Source organism: Photinus pyralis, unplaced genomic scaffold (assembly GCF_008802855.1).
Source record: "Photinus pyralis isolate 1611_PpyrPB1 unplaced genomic scaffold, Ppyr1.3 Ppyr1.4_LG9, whole genome shotgun sequence".
In the NCBI taxonomy this organism is placed as follows: Eukaryota; Metazoa; Arthropoda; class Insecta; order Coleoptera; family Lampyridae; genus Photinus; species Photinus pyralis.
In genome coordinates this window covers 15,295,800-15,317,528 of record NW_022170878.1, presented here as the reverse complement: position 1 = coordinate 15,317,528, position 21,729 = coordinate 15,295,800, and the positions used below count along the sequence as shown (strand labels likewise).

General features: G+C 40.1%; 3 protein-coding genes across 4 annotated transcripts; all 3 read left to right on the top strand.

Annotated features, from left to right (window-relative positions):
* Positions 1-1,955: 1,955 nt before the first annotated feature.
* On the top strand, positions 1,956-3,405 carry LOC116181070 (antichymotrypsin-2-like). The gene is made up of 4 exons (XM_031501325.1): positions 1,956-2,128; positions 2,179-2,967; positions 3,017-3,164; positions 3,217-3,405. The coding sequence occupies exons 1-4, from the start codon at positions 2,009-2,011 to the stop codon at positions 3,342-3,344; spliced, it is 1,185 nt and encodes a 394-aa protein (XP_031357185.1). The 5' UTR covers positions 1,956-2,008; the 3' UTR covers positions 3,345-3,405.
* An 8,326-nt stretch (positions 3,406-11,731) lies between these two features.
* On the top strand, positions 11,732-13,329 carry LOC116181071 (leukocyte elastase inhibitor-like). Its single transcript, XM_031501326.1, has 4 exons — positions 11,732-11,895; positions 11,941-12,726; positions 12,776-12,905; positions 12,952-13,329. Exons 1-4 carry the CDS (start codon positions 11,782-11,784, stop codon positions 13,077-13,079), a joined length of 1,158 nt encoding a protein of 385 aa, XP_031357186.1. The 5' UTR covers positions 11,732-11,781; the 3' UTR covers positions 13,080-13,329.
* A 6,506-nt stretch (positions 13,330-19,835) lies between these two features.
* LOC116181072 (leukocyte elastase inhibitor-like) lies at positions 19,836-21,290 on the top strand. 2 transcript variants are annotated; one of them, XM_031501328.1, is made up of 4 exons: positions 19,836-20,007; positions 20,110-20,841; positions 20,897-21,026; positions 21,074-21,290. In XM_031501328.1, the coding sequence occupies exons 1-4, from the start codon at positions 19,894-19,896 to the stop codon at positions 21,199-21,201; spliced, it is 1,104 nt and encodes a 367-aa protein (XP_031357188.1). In that variant the 5' UTR covers positions 19,836-19,893; the 3' UTR covers positions 21,202-21,290. The 2 variants fall into 2 exon arrangements, with proteins under 2 accessions (XP_031357188.1, XP_031357187.1); XM_031501327.1 differs by having other exon boundaries at positions 19,839-20,007; positions 20,056-20,841.
* The last annotated feature ends 439 nt before the right edge of the window (positions 21,291-21,729 follow it).

Below are 21,729 nucleotides of genomic sequence, written 5' to 3'. Positions count from 1 at the left end.
TATAGAGTTTGGCTCGTAGAATCCATAATTTCAAACAGTTTCAAGATTGGACTACTAGATCAAAAGTTACAGCCCTTTGAACTTTTTCGAAATTTTAATTTGTCCATAACCTTTGATTGAGGAGCCTGATCGAAAAAGTACGAATCGTTTTGGATTCTACGCACCAAAATTAGTGAGAAAAAGTGTTTTCCCGAGAAATTTTGGAGAAGTCGATTTTTGGTAAAAAAGGAAGGTAATACACTGCCTTTTTTTGAGGCCGGAAAGAAAAATTGTCTGAGATCGACCGGGAAAAAAACATTTTCTTATAGAGTTTGGCTCGTAGAATCCATAATTTCAAACAGTTTCAAGATTGGACTACTAGATCAAAAGTTACAGCCCTTTGAACTTTTTCGAAATTTTAATTAGTCCATAACCTTTGATTGAGGAGCCTGATCGAAAAAGTACGAATCGTTTTGGATTCTACGCACCAAAATTATTGAGAAAAAGTGTTTTCCCGAGAAATTTTGGAGAAGTCGATTTAAAAAAAGGAAGGTAATACACTGTCTTTTTTTGAGGCCGGAAAGAAAAATTGTCTGAGATCGACCGGGAAAAAACATTTTCTTATAGAGTTTGGCTCGTAGAATCCATAATTTCAAACAGTTTCAAGATTGGACTACTAGATCAAAAGTTACAGCCCTTTGAACTTTTTCGAAATTTTAATTAGTCCATAACCTTTGATTGAGGGGCCTGATCGAAAAAGTACGAATCGTTTTGGATTCTACGCACCAAAATTAGTTAGAAAAAGTGTTTTTCCGAGAAATTTTGGAGCAGTCGATTTTTGGTAAAAAAGGAAGGTAATACACTGCCTTTTTTTGAGGCCGGAAAGAAAAATTGTCTGAGATCGACCGGGAAAAAACATTTTCTTATAGAGTTTGGCTCGTAGAATCCATAATTTCAAACAGTTTCAAGATTGGACTACTAGATCAAAAGTTACAGCCCTTTGAACTTTTTCGAAATTTTAATTAGTCCATAACCTTTAATTGAGGAGCCTGATCGAAAAAGTACGAATCGTTTTGGATTCTACGCACCAAAATTATTGAGAAAAAGTGTTTTCCCGAGAAATTTTGGAGAAGTCGATTTAAAAAAAGGAAGGTAATACACTGTCTTTTTTTGAGGCCGGAAAGAAAAATTGTCTGAGATCGACCGGGAAAAAACATTTTCTTATAGAGTTTGGCTCGTAGAATCCATAATTTCAAACAGTTCAAGATTGGACTACTAGATCAAAAGTTACAGCCCTTTGAACTTTTTCGAAATTTTAATTAGTCCATAACCTTTGATTGAGGAGCCTGATCGAAAAAGTACGAATCGTTTTGGATTCTACGCACCAAAATTAGTGAGAAAAAGTGTTTTCCCGAGAAATTTTGGAGCAGTCGATTTTTGGTAAAAAAGGAAGGTAATACACTGCCTTTTTTTGAGGCCGGAAAGAAAAATTGTCTGAGATCGACCGGGAAAAAAACATTTTCTTATAGAGTTTGGCCCGTAGAATCCATAATTTCAAACAGTTCCAAGATTGGGCTACTAGTTCAAAGGTTACAGCAATAGTTTACGGTGTTTCAGTTTCAGACAAGGGTCGTGCGTAGGACGTTATCCAATGAACCTTGAGGGATTGAATACGTATCTCTGATTGAGAAATGAAAATCCGGTGATCCTGAAATAGGACTAATCAAAAACCCAGAGCAAGTAGAAGAGTCTATACGAAACTTGTCAAAGCGAGATGTACAATACCAAAAAAGTGCCAAAAAAATCTACTATTCTTGAGAACAAATGCTATTCCTACGAAAATTTAATCAAATTTACCAAATAGGCGATTGTGAGTTATCTCGGGCGTGTGGTAAACATTTCTAGCAACAATGTCATGTTTTGATGACCTTTAACCCATTATGTGATATGGCCAAACTTTCTAAAACCGTCCATATATAGGTGGAAACCTTGCGGAATTATTACAGTATTTGTCAAGAGAAAGTCCAGAATGAAACTGTTTGTTTTTTGTGTCGCCTTCTGTATGACACAGTTGGTGTCCTCAGAGAACTCTCCACTCCTTCAACAATTTGCAACTGGTAGTGTTCAATTTACAGCGGATGTCTACAGGGTAAGTCAACACCTAATTGGTAATCAACTCTCATATCCAAATCCTTGCAGCAACTTAAGGAGATAAACGATGGGGACAATTTCCTGTTTTGCCCACTCTCCGCCCTCATCATTTTAGGCCTGACCCAAACCGCCGCCCGAGGAGTTACCGCTCAACAACTCTCGAATGGGTTACATCTCCCTGAAGATCGGAAAACCGTCGAGCAGACATTCCAACAGCTCCTGCCGGCTCTAAAAGGGAACGACAAGTATACCCTTACCAGCGCGAACAAAATTTACGTCAAGAACGGCTACAAGATCAAAGAAGAGTACAAGAACATCGCTCAGAATTCCTTCGGTGCGGAAATTCAAAACATAAACTTTGAGGACAAGAATGCGGCGGCTGCCGAAATAAATGGCTGGGTGGCCTCGAAAACCCAAGACAAAATTCGCGACTTAATCGATGCCTCTAAGTTGAGCAAAGACAGTCGCTTAATGCTAATCAACGCGCTCTACTTTAATGGCAGCTGGCTTTACACGTTCAACGAAAGGAACACCCTCAAGAGGAAATTCTTCACCAAATCCGACAGCCACATCGAAGTTGACATGATGGAGGCCACTCGATATTTCAAGTACCACTCGTCGTCGAATTTAGACGCGCAGTTTTTGGAAATGCCTTACAAAGGTGATGACGTTTCGATGGTTGTAGTACTACCTAACCAAGTAGAAGGACTGTCCGCTTTGGAAAATAACATCGAAGCTGTTTTGAATACCAAACTGGACGAGAAGGTCAATGTTCATCTTCAGTTACCAAAATTTAAACGAGAGACAAGGGTGGAATTGAAGAAGATTCTTCAAAATGTAAGTTCTTCCTGGTCATCTCCTCCAACCAAGCGTTTTTGTTTTACAGCTCGGGATAACGGACGCGTTCGCCGACTCCGCCGATTTCAGTGGGTTCGGTGAACCGGGCCAACGGCCCGTTAAGATCAGCGACGTCTTACAAAAGTCAGTTGTCGAGGTAGACGAAAAGGGAACCGTTGCAGCCGCAGCAACCCTTGGTAAGTTGATCCATTGGAAGCATTCTCAAATTATGACGATTGAATTTTGCAGTTCACGTCGTACAAACCCACATACTAATACAAAGGCCTCCTCCGAAGCAATTCATCGCTGATCATCCGTTTATTTACTTCATCAAATCGCCCGCTGGTGTTATGTTTATCGGTCGCTATGTTAAGTAATTACTGGTTTTTTAATGTGTGATTATAAACTCTAATAAACAACTCAATGTTATGCAATTAATTATCTATTTGTGAATTATTACTTCGTTATCTACTTGAGCCTCCTTCATGACTCAACTCAATAGAAGTGTGGATGGTGTTCCAAATTACTATCGGCGAAAGCTGCAAAACCACGTTAGACCTCAGAGCAGGTCCCTGATGGTCACACATTATTCCACTATCACACGCCATTCGGGATCTATTCTATTCCCAGGGGAGCCCAACCGGGCAGCACTTAGGCACAACAGAGGCCCATTGTGCCTACCCCCTTTCTTTCGCAACTGAGTTCAGTCGCTTCACCCTCCCCAGTTCCATATAACTGTCTCCAAGGAGTTGATGTCAGTCCCTGATCAAAACGTCACAGTGACTGACCACATGCTCGGTAGTTTCATCTGCCTCGCCACAGAACTATGCACGTGATCGACCGAGAGCTGACACCAGCTTCCCCATTGGTTAGCATAGCACCGTGTTTCAGACAGAGATGTTAGCCATTATGAACTGTGCACAAAGAACCTCCGGAGAGGTTACCGTAATAAGCATATAGCATGGAGGAAATTAAAAACATGATGATAACACCTTAACAAGAGTATGATGGAAATGATAAATGACGTCAGAAAAGAAATAACGGAAATGAGAGAAGAGTTTAAAAGGGAAATGCAGGCAAAATCAAGAGAAGGAAGAAAAATGGAACAAAGAAGAACGAGAACTAGCGGAGAGAATAGACAAACGAGAATGGAGACTGAAAAAAGAGGAAAGGATGAAGAAAAAAAATAACGTTATAATTAAAGGGGAAGGGGCAAATAGTATTAAGGAAACAGACGCAATAAATTTCCTAAGAAATGAATTAAAAATAAATATTTCTACTACAGAAGCCCGTACAATACTGTAACGGAAATGCTCCAGACATGACGTCGCCTTTGGCGCTCTGGAATTTTGTACGCGCGATAGTGATTTTGTGTAGGAATATTCTAGAATGTACTGGACTTACATTGCTTGCGTGTATAAATGGTTGCGGACCGAACATCGCGGCAGTCTACTATCGAACGAGATCGAGCACGGAAATATAAATTGCGAAGTGTGTGTGATATAATAATCACTTATAATTGCACAAGAGGTTTGTATTTTACCGAGTAAATTTGGGTTGTTTAGGTAACGAAAATCTGTTGCCTAGCAATTAGACGAGAAAAACTGTCAACTAATAAAAATGCGACACCGAAGGTGGAGCATTTTTAGGTTGACAGTTTTTCGAGTTCAATTGCTAAAAGGAAACAGATTTGAATTGCAACAACCCAAATTTACTCGGTTTAAATACAAACCTCGAGTGTAATTCGGCAGGACAATTTAACGAACAAGAAATTCACATAACTAATCAATTACTGACAGACGTCAAACTAGTCATATGGGAAAGGATAATGCGATAATTGGTTCGAAAATGAATAAGTGAAAAAACCACTAGTGCATTTGTCGCTGGAAAAGTTGCAGGTAACTTTTGCCGTTGTCAAAGTGACAATTTCACTGCGGCTTATGCGATTTTTTATACATGAGTTGAATTGTCGATATAAATTGTACGGATTTTATAGTGTTTTAGTTCTGTTTAATAAATATTGATATAAATCGAACCCGAATTTATAAATCACGTTACATTGGTGTCAGATGTGGAATTAATTAAATTAAAAGTAAGATTAAATTAAGTGCTTCTGCTTGTGTATGCCTGTAACAAGATCTGCTGCCGCTAAAATGGAAGAAACGATGCTCAATTTGCTCCAACAAATCCAAAATGGCCAACAAGTGTTGCAACAAGAAATGAAAAGCAACCAAGAGAAGATGGAAGAAAATTCTAGAAATTTTGAAGAGAAGTTCGAGAAAATGGAAGAAAATTCTAGAAAGATTATCGAAGAAGTCTCTAAATCAATTGAAGAAAAAGTTGAAGATAGAATTACGGAAGTTTCCAAAACATTTAAAGCAACATTCGTCGAGATTGAGCACAAGTATGAAGAGCTGCGCGAGCAATTCTTGCGACTGACTACGGAAGAGCGTACTAGTAGTGCCCCAGATGAATTACTGATGGACCGTCTTCTTGAGGTGCCACAGCTTACTCATTACAAGAAGGTCGACCCAGAAACAAATACAAGAGTAGAAGGCGACGTTCAGCAAGCCCGAGTAAAGCCACCTACTTTTGATGGTAAGATTCCTTGGACCTCGTACGTTCGACAGTTTGAAGCAGCGGCTGCGGCAAATAAATGGACTCTTCAAGACAAAACTACAGCCCTGATTTTTGCTCTGAGAGGAGATGCTCTGGATGTGTTGCGGACCATCCCCGAGGATCAACAGAACTTCCAACAAATAGTAGCGCGACTCGAAATGCGATATGGCGATAGACACCTTCAGCAAGTTTACTATGCCCAAGTCAAGAACCGAATGCAGAAACCTGGAGAAAGTTTGCAGGAACTTGAAGCGGACATCGCTAGACTGATTCGATTGGCATACCCTACGGCACCGGAAAGCTTTCTTGATCAACTGGCTGTACAAACATTTATCGATGCCGTTCGTGATGGAGATGCCCAGCAGGCTTTGAGACTGGCTAGGCACGACAAAATTGAGAAAGCTTTGGCCCATGCGTTAGAATTCGAAGCCGCCAAGAAAGCTAGTCATGGAAGTGCGCGAGTACGTATGGTGGAACCTCGCAGTGACAGCCGGGTAAGAACCATCGAAGAGGAAGGTGGTTCTGAAAGTTTTGAAGAAAAGCTCAGTAAAGAAGTGGAAGAAAAGGTCAGTAAAGTAATGGAAGAGAAGATCAATAAAGCAATACAGTCACTGGCAAAGAAACGTGAACCACGACGAGATTGGACACGTTCGCCGCAACTGCCAAAAACCATTGCAGCACTCGGAAAACTAAGAAAGATCGACAGGAAGGGGCTATCGTCGACCTGCAGAAACAAAGCCCCGATCTTCACTGTAAACATTTCGTCGTCTGGAAAAGTTCACAATAATGCAGACGCTTTGTCAAGAAGACATTGTTCTAAAATAGAAGACAAGATTGGTCATCTGCGACGAACAACTGTAGAGAGTGGGGAATGGAAGCCAAGCGAAATCAGAACGGCCCAAGAAAACGACCCAAGTATAAAAACTGTTCTGAATTGGATGCGCCACGGACAAAGACCAGGCTGGCAGGACATTAGTGCCACAAGTCCTGAAGTAAAAAGTTATTGGGGCCAATGGAATAGCCTGACTCTGAAAGACAACCTGTTGTATAGGACCCTTGAAAGTGAAGATGGCACCGAATCGACGCTGCAATTAGTAGTACCTAGAAGCAAAGTGTCGGAAGTATTGCGAAAATTGCATGACGGCGCTTCCGGAGGACACTTTGGTATTACGAAAACGTTGCAAAGGGTACGTGAGCGATTCTATTGGGTCAACAGTAAAGAAGATGTCCGGCGATGGTGTCAAAAATGTGAGTTATGTGCTACTGGAAACGGACCATTTTCCAAGAAGAAGGCACCCATGAGGCAGTATAACGTTGGTAGTCCGATAGATCGAGTTGCTATCGATATCGCAGGACCGTTTCCCGAGACAGATGGCGGAAATAAATATATCCTAGTCGCTATGGATTATTTCACAAAGTGGACTGAAGCTTACGCCATTCCAAACCAAGAGGCAGCAACAGTTGCAGAAGTGTTGGTAAAGGAGTTCTTTACACGTTTTGGTGTTCCTATAGAAATCCATTCAGATCAAGGAAGGAACTTTGAATCGGCTTTGTTCCAAGATGTTTGTCGATTGGTAGGAGCCAATAAAACCAGAACAACACCTTTGCATCCTCAGTCAGATGGAATGGTTGAGAGAATGAATCGAACGATGGGTAAATATCTTTCAAAAGTCGTGGCAGAACATCAGAAAAATTGGGACCAGTACCTCCACCTGTTCCTTATGGCATATCGATCAGCCGTCAACGAGACCACGGGTCAGACTCCTGCCTGCCTTATGTTGGGTCGTGAACTACGCCTTCCATGTGACCTCGAGTTTGGGCGTAAACCCCATGAAGAATATGTCGCAGGTGAAAATTATGTTGACCAACTAAAGGCGAAGATGAACGACATTCACGACTTGGCTAGAAGTCATATTCAGATTGCCAGCGATCGCATGAAAAATCAATACAACCTCCGCTCGGCCAATGAAACTTTTGAAGCTGGAGATCTGGTATGGCTGCACAATCCACAGAGGCGAAGAGGTCTTTCTCCTAAGCTACAAAGACAATGGGAAGGTCCGTATGAGGTGATCAAGAAAATAAATGACGTGATATATCGTATCAGAATGAACCACCGGAAACCGAGAGTTGTCCACATTAATCGACTCGCACGATATGCCGGATCCAACAACAACGAAGAAGTTAGAGGTATTCGAGAAGAGGAACGCAGCTTTGGGATCGAGCCAAATTTTAACGATTTTATGTCAAATTACGCCCAGCGGAAGAAAGCTCGATTTGGCGTTACTCAGGAAATTTGTCAAAATATTTTTGAGCTTCCGGTTAACGTTTCCATCGCCCATTGTGTCGCCGAAGACCTTCGCATGGGTAGAGGTATAGCTTCCGTATTCCGGAAAAGATTTGGAAGAATAGACGAGTTGATAAAGCAAAGACCACGAGTGGGTAAAGTACTGCGCTTGGAAGATAGTCAACGCTCTTTGTTCTACTTGGTTTCAAAGAAAACGTCAGAAGGCAAACCCACCTATGAAAACCTCTGGTCTGCTTTAAAAAACTTAAAGAAACTCATGGCATACTATGACATAAATAGCTTGGCGATCCCGAAGATTGGATGTGGTTTAGATGGGTTGGACTGGAAAATAGTGCGAACCATGATCGAAGTGATTTTTATAAACACTAGCGTTCGAATTACAGTATGCTGCTTCAACCCACAGGGGACGACCCTCCGCAAAACTGTGGACTGTTGCTTTTTCAAGAAAGGTGTTTGTCGAGCAGGCTCTGACTGCAGATTCCGACACGAGGCATTAAAAAGTAATACTAACGCAGTTTCTGAACGAGACGTCCAGAATTAAGAAGGGGGCAGTGTAACGGAAATGCTCCAGACACGACGTCGCCTTTGGCGCTCTGGAATTTTCTACGCGCGATAGTGATTTTGTGTAGAAATATTCTAGAATGTACTGGACTTACATTGCTTGCGTGTATAAATGGTTGCGGACCGAACATCGCGGCAGTCTACTATCGAACGAGATCGAGCACGGAAATATAAATTGCGAAGTGTGTGTATAATAATCGATATAAATTGTACGGATTTTATAGTGTTTTAGTTCTGTTTAATAAATATTGATATAAATCGAACCCGAATTTATAAATCACGTTACAATACAAAATAGAGAACGAAAAATGGGGATTCTAATAAAATATACAAATTGGGAGGAAAAAAATTGAATCATGAGGAACAGACAAGCCCAAAGAGATGAAAAGGTATACATATATCGATCGTGAAAGGGGACGAAGAGGGAGAATATACATACAAAGGCAGCAGAGGGCAGTCGGTAATATTATTCTAAATGAAAAAGGGAAAGAACACTTAAAAAATGTTCAAGTAGACCAAAGAATAGAATCAGATCACCAACCAATATCCACAACGATGAAAGGCAGCGCTGATACACAATACAAAAAACAAACAACAGAAATTACAAAAACGATACAAATCTGGATAGAACAAACAATAGAAAAATACAGAGAAATCATCTAAAGCGGATAGAATACAAAGGAACTGAATGTGATGCTGCACTAGAAGAAATCAAAAAGGCAATAACTAAAGCGGTGACAGAAAAAAACATCAAAAATAAACAACTGGACACCAGGAAGAAGCAAGTGGTGGGACACAGAATGTAAAGAGACAAAACAAATTACAAAAAAAACCTAATGGATTGGAAAACAGGAAAAGACACAGGCGAAGAGTACAGAAAAAGGAATATAAAGATCATGTATCACACGCAAAAAAGAAGAATTACAAAAAGAGGAAATAAGAGAAATACAAAGCATCAAAAACGAAAATGAAGTGTGGAAATTTATAAACAAAGGGAGAAAAAATAAAGAAGGAATACCGGACTACATTGGAGAAGAAGAAGGGAAAAACTACTTTATACAAAATTTAAACGGACAGATAAGCTTCAGAGGGGAAAAAACAAAAAAGAAAGCGGACAAAGGACGATGAAGAAATAGGGGAAGAAGAAATGGAAGCAGAAATGACAAAGATGAAAAAAAGAATGCTCCCGGACCAGACCAAATAACGAATGAGATGATAGCGCCGGAAAACGTGAAACAGCAAATCGGAGAAATTATTAATACGGTATAGAGAGGTGGAGGATTTCCGGAAAGTTGGAAAGAAGGAGATATATGCCCAAAATACAAAAAAGGAAACAAAGATGACATTTTATTTTATTTTATTTTATTATCCCTCTCTTGTTTTGGGCCCTCAACAGGCATGCGCCCAATTACAGAGTGACCCGCACAATGCTATTTAGAGGTGCCTCTGCAGAAGGTCTTAAGATGGTCTATACTACTCCGGTATTTACCTTACGAATTAGGAAAACTGCAGGAAAACCTAATTCAGAGTAGCCGGTAGAATGCTCGGAACTGGTCTAAGGTAATTTCCATCTCCGCCACAGATGAAAAATTCACCTCAACCCAGGTTCGAACACCCGACCTTCGGATTTATAACCCAATGCTCTACCACTGAGCCATAAATCCGATCATCCGATCATCAAAAACTTAAGGGGAATCCCACTCCTAAACTCAACATACAAGCTTTACGCCAAAATACTAAACAACTGCTTAAATGAAGAAGTAGAGGACAAACTGGATAAAACACAAATGGGCTTTAGGAAGGGAAGAGGGACGATAGACAACATATACATAATAAATCACGCAGTACAACAAGAACTGGAAGAGAAAGGAGGTAAAGTCTACGCCCTATTCATAGATCTAAAAGCAGCATTCGATAATCTAGACAGGAACGAATTATATAAGAGTTTGGAAAAGAAAAATATCGACAGCAACACAAAAGAAAGGATTAAAGAAATCTATAGAGAAACAAAGAGTAAAGTTAAAGTCAAAGCAAACACACAGACTATTTTTGGACGGCAAAGGGAGCCAGGCAAGGATGTCCGCTAAGTGCGACCCTTTTCAACATTTATGTGGCAGACTTGGAAGAAGCATTAAGAAAATGGCAAGCAGGAGGAATGAAAATTGGAGGGCAAGAGATATGGACGACATGGTGCCCCTTACAACAAAGCAATCAGAAATTAAGGGAATGATCACACAGTTAGAAAGGTACGCAAGAAGAAAGAAATTCGCAATAAACACAGATCAAAAATAATGGTTTTTACAAAAGGAAGAAAGAAGAATAAGGACGAGACATCGTGGAAAATCGAAGGAAGAGAAATAGAAGAAGTTTCGGAATTTAAATACCTTGGGTGTGCACTAATGAAAAACGGAGTGCTCACATAAGACAAATAAAGAAAAAAGCAAATGGATTAATACCGCAGATATGGAGCATAGCAGAAAAAAAATTCAAAAACAACTATAGAATCAAGAAAATGATCTCCGATTACCTGATTAAAAGCACAGTGATGTATGGGGCAGAAATATGGGGGTGGGAGGAGATAGAGGGCATCGAGCGGATACCTAAAATGGATCCTAGGATTGGCAAAAGATACCCCAACTTACATATTTCTGGAGGAAACAAACAAAGATAAGATGAGGATAGAAGCGAGATATTGAGCAGTTAAATACGAAGAAAGGATAGGAAGAGGAGAAAACGGGTTACTAAAAGAAACTCTCAAGGAGAGATAGAAGACCAACAAAGCAAAGTGGACAGAAGGAAGAAGAAGATATTTCCAAAGGAACGGGTATGCAGAAGATGAGGCGGAAAGATTAAGGAGAGAGGGGGTAAATATACCAATGATTATGAAGGAGAGAGACAAAGACAACCAATTACAATACCAAATCAATCGAATAGAACATTGCAAGATGAATGATAAATGATAAAACAGATTAAGAAGATCACCGATGTCCTTACGACTGGATGGTCAACTATTGCCTGCACATTAGGCTTGTAGGAGAGCTCACGTGGAGATTACAGTACAGGCGACAGTTACTTGGGACCGGGGAATGGGCCATTGGCACCTAAATACGACAGCTTAATGGTAATAAATTTCAGTCTATTACAAATAATTGACCTAAATACTGACCTAGTTGTGTAACGGTGAACTATGTCGCAAAGTAGGCGGTTATCGTTTGCTCCATCAACCCTGACCAGTAAACTTTTGAGGAGTAGAAGATAACGGAATTAAATAAAAGCGGAAGATATATCTGTATAACCTAAACCGTACAGCTCCATTTACTATAAACACTATGAGAATCTTGGTGTTACTCTCAACTGGGCTAGTTCTAACATTCGCCCAAAATTCCGCTCTTCTGCAAGAGTTTATTGCCGGTAACCAACGTTTTACCGTCGAATTGTACAAGGTAAGAGCTCGACTGGTGCGACGAACCAAAATGGTTAACTTTCAGGAAGTCAGGAAGGGAACCGATGGCAACTTCTTGATAAACCCCCTCTCGCTGCAGATGATTATGTCACTGGCGCTGATAGGAGAATCGGACGAAGACTTCCGAAAGATCTTCTCGACCCTACAGCGGCCCGAGGCCACTTTGGACGAATCCAAGGAAATGTTCACCCAGATCGTTGCAAATCTGGATAAAACCGGCGATTCTACTATAGCCAGCGCAAATAAGATCTTCGTAAAAAAGGGGCTGGAAATTGGCGAAGACCTTAAGGTTTCGGCCGTTAATAATTTCAAGTCGGAAATTGAGGAAATTAATTTTCTCGCAAGATCGTCAATATCCAAGATAAATCGGTGGGTCGGCCAGAACACGTTTGACGAAGGAGTGCAGATGGTTACAGACAAAAGCTTCAGTAAGAAAACAAAGAGCGTGCTGGTAAATCTCCAATACTTCAAGGGTTACTGGCAGAAAAGCTTTCCAACGCGCGCAACCAAACCTGGACCGTTTTACGTGAGCGAAACTGTAACGAAACAGGTTGAATTAATGGAGGTCTTCACCAATTTCAAGTATGCGTACAACCACAGCTTAAGGGCCCAGTTCATCGAGATACCGCTTCGAGACTCGGACATGTTCATGACGGTGATTTTACCGGATGATAAATTTGGACTTCCACGGTTGGAGGAGAGAATCGACGAACTCTTCTATGAGCAGTTCTATTACGGACCAAAAGTTCGATTCGTACTACCGAAATTTGATATAAAAGCCACTGCCCAACTCGACGACGCATTAAGAAATGTAAGCGTACTAACAACCCTCTGTATATAATTCCAATTGGGGATTCTAGATGGGGATGGAAGGTGCGATTGGTGAAAATTCCGGAAATCCAGATGATAACAAATTTCAAGTCACCAACGTCTACCAAAAAGCCATTATCATAGTTAGCGAAGACGGCCAGATGCCACCAGCCAGACGAGGTATTTAAATAAAAGTTCCTCGAAGGTCTAGACAGTGTTCTTGCAGGAAAAATACAAGGTACGCCTCCGTGGGTACAAATTGTGGTGAATTTTGTTGCGGATCATCCATTTTTGTTTTACTTGAAATCGCCGGGAGCAGGAGTGTTCTTCATTGGACGTTATGTTTCACCTTAATTTAAGTTTAGCTTAAAGTTTAGAGAAAAAGACTTGATATGTAATGAATCACTGTGTTATGGTCCATTTATCGACCATCTGAGTGGTCGCTATAGCATTAGAAAAGTATTTCTGCGAATTTGTCAACATAGTGAAATGTACCGCTTCATAGCGAACGTGAACGGAAGTTTCGTTCTGTTCCGTTTATACAGTTTTTGACGCTTAGTTGTCACAACTGATAATAATATGTAGATAAATTCGCTTTACTGAATTTATATGGCTTCAGCTCCCCCGATGTCAAGGTGCGCCTATGTTGATAATCACGTGAGTTCAAAGTTCCTCAATCTATGCGTGGTTCGAAACACGTAATTTACGTGCGTGAGAAAATGGTTTTTGTATTTTTAAAAATACCATTGCGAAACCACAATGCATTAAATACCCCCAACTTCCATGAGGTTCAGTCTGCGCGGTCGCAATTAACTTTGGTCAAGTGTTTTTACATTTAACTCGCTGTGCTTTGCTCTTCTAAGGGGGCTTTTACTCCTATTGTTCAGCACTGGAAAGTTAGTATTACTCGACGCCTTCAAGCTTTCGCGATCTAATTGTCTTAACCGCACTCTTAGCAGACGACCTGCATGCTATTGCTACTGCTTAGTGTCTTTCCCATTTTACTTTTTATTTGGCCCTAATGCCTAAGAATATGTATACCAAATTTGGTTCCAGTCGGTTTAGCCGTTTAGCTGGAACAGACGGACCGACAGACCGACATCATCGAGATTTTGTGTGTATTTCCGTCAAAAAAGTAGGGGCCATTTTTTACCCCAATGAAATACCTCCCTTACTGACATACAGGTAGTAAAAGGAGAACTGAAAATAATGAAAACGTGAGTTCAAACAAGAATCGGAATTGGAACAACAAAAAGAAAAAACAGTAACAGTAAAGTGACAGTAGCAGTGACAGCAACCGTGACAGTGACGGTGAGGGTGACAGTGACAGGGATGACAAAAGTACCAGAGGCATAGTGAAAGGAGAACTGCAACAAGAACCAGGACGGTAACAGGAACAAGGAGGATGACAAGAATAGGAACGGAAGAAAGTTAGAATAGGAACTAACACGGAAACGGGAACTGACGGGGAAACAGGAACAAACACGGGAATGGAAACGGTATCGTGTGAATGAACAAGAACAGGAATAGGACCCGGAACCGGAACATGAACACGACCACGAACGCACACACCCACGCATACACTAACACGAACACGAACACGATCACGACTAGAACAGGAACAGGAACATAAACAGGAGCATAAGTAAGAGCTGACGCAGAAGCAAAAGCGGGACCGGGCACAGAAGTGAATATATATACAGAAAGCGGAAAGCGGAAGCGGAAGCAGAAGCAGAAGCAGAAACAGAAGCAAAAAAGGAGGCTGACTGTGTTGATAGCGGTAACGGTAGCTGTAATAATGACAGTAGCAGGAATAAGAATACAAAGAACTAGAGAAAGAGAAGTGATATGAACGGGAACAAAAACAAAAATGGTATGTTAAAGAACAACAAGTTAAAAAGTAATCGTAAACGATTTACATAAAGCGCATTTCCACTTGCATTCATTTCCCATTTATAAGATGCAACTTCTGTTAAAATCGTAAAATTCCGGCCACAAATATGAAAGATAGCGTTGCACATGGGCAATCCATTTTTGACGTGTTACTTCAATTTCAGTTTATGAGAAGAATTTCATTTCAATGCTTTTCTAAATAAGAAAGTTTGAACTGCGCATGCGCAAACCTAAATTTTTAAACTAATGTTAGATTTTCCTTTGTTCCAAGCGCCTAAGTATCAAATTTCACTTAAATGGTGCCATAGATAAAAAAGTTGGCACTGCGCATGCGCAAAAGAAAATTTTGAGACTGGCGCTCGATGATCCTTTATTCCAAGTGCCTATGTATCAAATTTCATTTAAATTCTTCCATAAATAAAATAGTTGGCATTGCGCATGCGCAAAACCAAATTTTGAAATTGGCGTTTGATTTTCCTTTATCCCAAGTGCCTATGTATCAAATTTCGTTTAAATTCTTCCATAAATACAAAAGTTGGCACTGCGCATGCGCAAAACCAAATTTTGAAATTGGCGTTTGATTTTCCTTTATTCCAAGTGCCTATGTATCAAATTTCATTCAAATACTTTTATAAGTAAAAAGTTTGCAATTCGGTTTATAAATGGTCGAGATGCGAAAAGGGCACTGTGAATTTTGAATCGATTCGATTCAACTTTTGGCATTGCGTATTATTATGGCTAAAGCTATGCCCATATTGAATTTCATGCAATTCAGTTCATAACTAACGGAGATGTAAAAGCGATCGAACATTTCTAAACAAAGTTATCGTTCACACGGGCAGATAGATGGACAGACAGACAAAGGAACAGACGGAGAGACCAACCGGCAGGCGACAGATAGCAATGCAAAATTATAAACGATCTCTAGGATCGTTAATAAACCGCAAAAGTGTAAAATTATGGAACATGTAAAAAACGGTTTTTTGTTTTTTTTACAATAACTTTTTTTGTAAGCGGTACAGAAAAAATTCCTTCCTTGGTACAAGACTCGACACCATAACGAACCCAATAGCGAAAAAAGTAGAACAATAGCTCTTAAGATAAAGAACTAGTAGCGTCGCAAAACGAGCGGACGGACGGACGGACAAAGTGGCCACAATAGCGCATTTTTTTTTATTTTTGTGGAAATGCGCTAAAAAGGCTATGAATAGTGAAAGTAACTGTAAAGGAAAGTGGATAAGGACTAGAATGCGAACTCACAGGGACTGGAAGGGGACAAGTGCCGTAACGAGAACGTTGACGGGGACGGTAACAAGTGTAACGGTAGCTCTAAGTTTCGATTAATTTTTTTCGTAATTTCGATTTTTATATTTCTAAAAGTAGAGCCATTTACGCATTGTAAATTATAGACATTCTATGGGCTGTCACAATGTAGAGGGCCCATTTTTTAAATAAATTATTTGAAAAAAATATAAAAAAATAATCTTTCAATTTCTATAGAGCATTGTTTTATTATTGGATTCCGAATTGTCTGGAGAGATGTCTGGGATTTGGATCATATTCAGTTATCTTAATTAGGTCTTTCTGATTTATTTTATTATTGTGCTAGGGGTGGGCCCAGTCGGTTCCTACGCTGAGTCCTTTTGGTCTATGGTGCCGGACGGTAATATTCTAATAAAAATGCAAAATTGGCATGTTTGAGAAATACATGGGATTTGATTTAGTGCCATTTGATTGATAAGAAGGGAATTAAAATCTACTTGTGGATTGTGATTGCGGGGGTGGTCATCGAATGAAAGGGGTGGCGCGTATGACGCACCGTTATTCCATTTATGTAGAATCAAAGTCATGAAAAATCATCATATATTATATTTTGATTAAAGTAAAGAAATTTTGATTCTGTAATTTCTTAAAGAAATCAACCTATGGGAGTTGAAGCCGTTTTGTATTACATGTACTCTACCATTTAGAAACGCACTAGAATTAGATTATTTATTTAAAGTTGGTTCATTCAAATTTCAATAAAGAAAACTTTCAATTTAGTGGGTCCATTCTGATTATTTTTTAGGTAGGAAAAATAGAAAATTGTGCCCAATATCGTTATTTGCTTTGATAGGGATCATTCACAAAGACCGTGCCCACGAATATGAAAGGCATAAACAGGAAAAGTAACGAAATGGCGACGGGAAGGAAATGGGAACTGGAAGTGAAAGTGAACTACAATAGGACGGCAACGGAAAGGGCAACAAGAAGCAGAACGGGAGCGGACAGGGACATGGGTAAGTGCAGTGGTAGCAACAAAAACAGCAAGTGGAACGATAATAGCAACGGAAACAGGGGTAGAAGCAGAAACAAGAACGGGAACAGGAACAAGAAAGAACCACACTGAAATAGCACCAGAAATCGAGTACAGGTGCAGCAGCAAGTACTTGTACTACACAGGAATGACATGAATAAGCACAATAAACAAGAACATGAACGAGAGAAGGAACGTAAATGACAGACAGAAATAGAAACGGAACGATAACCAGGATCGGTATCGGGAATCAAAATGGGAAAAGCAACATAAACAGTAATAGAGATAAACGTGGAATCAGAGACAGACGCGGAGGAAAGGAAGCAGAAACAAGAAATGAAACCAGAAGGCGAAGAGGAACAGGAAGTTTACTGCGTCTTTCGGCTTCTTTGCCTTATAGTCACACTGACATTTGCATCACCCCTGCTGAGTACCGACGATATCGTCTTCAACGAGTCCAATAACACCCTCAACATTTTAATCTAAGATGTCGATCTGAGACAATTTTTTTTTAACCAAAAATCGACTGCACCAAAATTTCTCGGGAAAACACTTATTCTTATTAATTTTGGTGCGTAGCATCCAAAACAATTCGTACTTTTTCGATCAGACTTCTCAATCAAAAGTTATAGACTAGAAACCAATTTCGAAAAAAAATTCAAAGGGCTGTAACTTTTGAACTAGTAGCCCAATCTTGGAACTGTTTGAAATTATGGATTCTACAGGCCACATTCTATAAGAAAATTTTTTTTCCGGGTCGATCTGAGACAAGTTTTTTTGCGAGCCTCAAAAAAAGGCAGTGTATAACCTTCCTTTTTTACCAAAAATCGACTACACCAAAATTTCTCGGGAAAACACTTTTTCTTCTTAATTTTGGTGCGTAGAATCCAAAACAATTCGTACTTTTTCGATCAGACCTCTCAATCAAAAGTTACAGACTAGAAACCAATTTCGAAAGAAAATTCAAAGGCTGTAACTTTTGAACTAGAAGCCCAATCTTGGAACTGTTTGAAATTATGGATTCTACAGGCCACATTCTTTAAAAAAAATTTTTCCGGGTCGACCTGAGACAATTTTTTTTTCGGGGCTCAAAAAAGGCACCTTCCTTTTTTACCAAAAATCGACTGCACCAAAATTTCTCGGGAAAACACTTTTTCTTATTAATTTTGGTGCGTAGAATCCAAAACAATTCGTACTTTTTCGATTAGACTTCTCAATCAAAAGTTATAGACTAGAAACCAATTTCGAAAAAAAATTCAAAGGGCTGTAACTTTTGAACTAGTAGCCCAATCTTGGAACTGTTCGAAATTATGGATTCTACAGGCCACATTCTACCAGAAAATTTCATTTCCGGGTCGATCTGAGACAATTTTTTTTGCGGGGCTCAAAAAAACGCAGTGTATAACCTTCCTTTTTCACCAAAAATCGACTGCACCAAAATTTCTCGGGAAAACACTTTTTCTTATTAATTTTGGTGCGTAGAATCCAAAACAATTCGTACTTTTTCGATTAGACTTCTCAATCAAAAGTTATAGACTAGAAACCAATTTCGAAAAAAAATTCAAAGGGCTGTAACTTTTGAACTAGTAGCCCAATCTTGGAACTGTTTGAAATTATGGATTCTACAGGCCACATTCTATAAGAAAATTTTTTTCCGGGTCGATCTGAGACAATTTTTTTTTCGGGGCTCAAAAAAAGGCAGTGTATAACCTTCCTTTTTTACCAAAAATCGACTGCACCAAAATTTCTCGGGAAAACACTTTTTCTTATTAATTTTGGTGCGTAGAATCCAAAACAATTCGTACTTTTTCGATCAGACTTCTCAATCAAAAGTTATAGACTAGAAACCAATTTCGAAAGAAAATTCAAAGGGCTGTAACTTTTGAACTAGTAGCCCAATCTTGGAACTGTTTGAAATTATGGATTCTACAGGCCACATTCTACCAGAAAATTTCATTTCCGGGTCGATCTGAGACAATTTTTTTTGCGGGGCTCAAAAGAACGCAGTGTATAACCTTCCTTTTTTACCAAAAATCGACTGCATCAAAATTTTTCGGGAAAACACTTTTTCTTCTTAATTTTGGTGCGTACAATCCAAAACAATTCGTACTTTTTCGATCAGACTTCTCAATCAAAAGTTATAGACTAGAAACCAATTTCGAAAGAAAATTCAAAGGGCTGTAACTTTTTAACTAGTAGCCCAATCTTGGAACTGTTTGAAATTATGGATTCTACAGGCCACATTCTATAAGAAAATTTTTTTCCGGGTCGATCTGAGACATTTTTTTTTAGGGGCTCAAAAAAAGGCAGTGTATAACCTTCCTTTTTTACCAAAAATCGACTACACCAAAATTTCTCGGGAAAACACTTTTTCTTATTAATTTTTGGTGCGTAGAATCCAAAACAATTCGTACTTTTTCGATCAGACTTCTCAATCAAAAGTTATAGACTAGAAACCAATTTCGAAAAAATATTCAAAGGGCTGTAACTTTTGAACTAGTAGCCCAATCTTGGAACTGTTTGAAATTATGGATTCTACAGGCCACATTTATAAAAAAAAATTATTTCCGGGTCGATCTGAGACAATTTTTTGATCAGACTTCTCAATCAAAGTTATAGCGGACACTTTCGGATTTTGTGAGAGATTTCGGTATTTTTAAACTGAGAGGAAATTTTCTGTAGGTACCTACGTACACTGTTTTACATCAGTTTTGGAAAAAGATTTTGGGCCTTTTTTGGAAACTTGGGTTTTTAGGTTTTCCGAACATTCTATAACACCTGGCTATAATTTTTCTATTCCCCCTAAATTCTAATCTCTCTTGACCTTAAATAACAGTGAACTATGTCGCAAAGTACCCGATTATCGTTTGCCCCATCAACCCTGACCGATAAACCGTCAAACAGTAGAAGATAAAGGAGAGAAATAAAAGCGGCGTGTAACAGAAAACTTTATACCAATTCGAAGTTATTGTACACACAATGAGAGTATTGGTGCTGCTTTCAGCTGGACTAGTTTTAACACTCGCTCAAAATTCCGCTCTTCTGGACAAGTTTATTGCCGGTAATCAGCGGTTTAGCGTAGAATTGTACAAGGTAAGAGCGTAACACGTGCAATTAGGCAAAATGACGGTCAACTTTCAGCAAGTCAAAAAGACGACAGATGGAAACTTCCTGATAAATCCCCTTTCGCTGCAGATGATCATGTCTCTTGCGCTGACGGAAGAATCAGGCGAAGACTTCCAGAAGATCTTCTCGACCCTGCAGCGGCCGGAGGCCACCCTAGAAGAATCGATGGAAATGTTCACCCAGATCGTCGCAAATCTGGATAACACCGGCGATTCTACTATAGCCAGCGCAAATAAGATCTTCGTAAAAAAGGGGCTGGAAATTGGCGAAGACCTTAAGGTTTCGGCCGTTAATAATTTCAAGTCGGAAATTGACGAATTGAATTTTCTCGCAAAATCGTCAATAGCCAAGATAAACAAGTGGGTCGCCGACAACACCTTTGACAAAGGAGTGGAGATGGTTACAGACAAAAGCTTCAGTAAGAAAACGAAGAGCGTGCTGGTAAATCTTCAATACTTCAAGGGCTACTGGCAGAAGAAATTCCCAACGCGCGCCACCAAATCTCGACCGTTTTACGTGAGCGAAACTGTAACCAAGCAGGCTGAATTAATGGAGGTCTCCACCAACTTCAAGTATGCGTATAACCACAGCTTAAGGGCCCAGTTCATCGAGCTGCCGTACCGGGACTCGGACATGTTCATGACGGTGATCCTACCGGATGATAAATATGGACTTCCAGGCTTGGAGGAGAGAATCGACGAACTCTTTTATGATCAGTTCTATTACGGACCAAAGGTCCGATTAGTACTGCCGACATTTGAACTTAAATCCACTGTTCAGCTTGACGACGCCTTAAGGAATGTAAGCGTACCAGCGGCAACCCTCTGTATATAGTTCCAATTGACCTAAATTCTAGATGGGGATGGAAGGTGCGATTGGTGAAAATTCGGGAAATCCAAATGACAACAAATTTCAAGTCACCAATGTCTACCAAAAAGCCATTATCTTAGTTGATGAAGAAGGTCAGGTCGTACCAGCGAAACGAGGTATTTGTACAGGAGTTGTATTGAGAGTCTAAAGGGTGTTGTTGCAGGGAAAATACAAGGTACGCCACCATGGGTGGAAGTTTTGGTGGATTTTATCGCGGATCATCCTTTTTTGTTTTACTTAAAATCTCCCGGAGCAGGAGTGTTCTTCATTGGGCGCTACGTTTCGCCGTAATTTAAGTTTAGAGACACTCATTTGACATGTACTTTTATGAAGCGCTGTATTATGACTTCATTTATCGCCCAAAAAATAATTCAACCAAGCCTCTGTGGTCCCTCTTCCCTTGACAAAATCATACCGGTTAGGAACAGCTTCCCATATCTTCTTTGGCAAGCTGCGAGGACTCTCAAAAACGTTCCCATATCTCTCCCTGTCTTTTTTTGGAACGAGAGTCACATCCAGACTCTTCCATGCTACCCGATACTCCTTAGGACCGTTTCGCTAGGCGTGAAGGGTTCTCGTTTTTCCACCAGTGCCACGAACTCGGTTGGAAGGTCGTCCGCCTCGGGGGCTTTCCCGGGTTCCATAGCCCTGCTTAGTCACATCGACAAGTTGCTTCTGGTTGAACTTCGCCCGGAGGAAATTGGATAAGTGAACGGAAGGAGGCCCTAAGCCGGTGGGTGGAGGACCGCCCAGGACGTACGAAACGCCGACCCCACAAAATTCACCATGAGAGCGCTGTGGGATCAGTATCTAACGCAC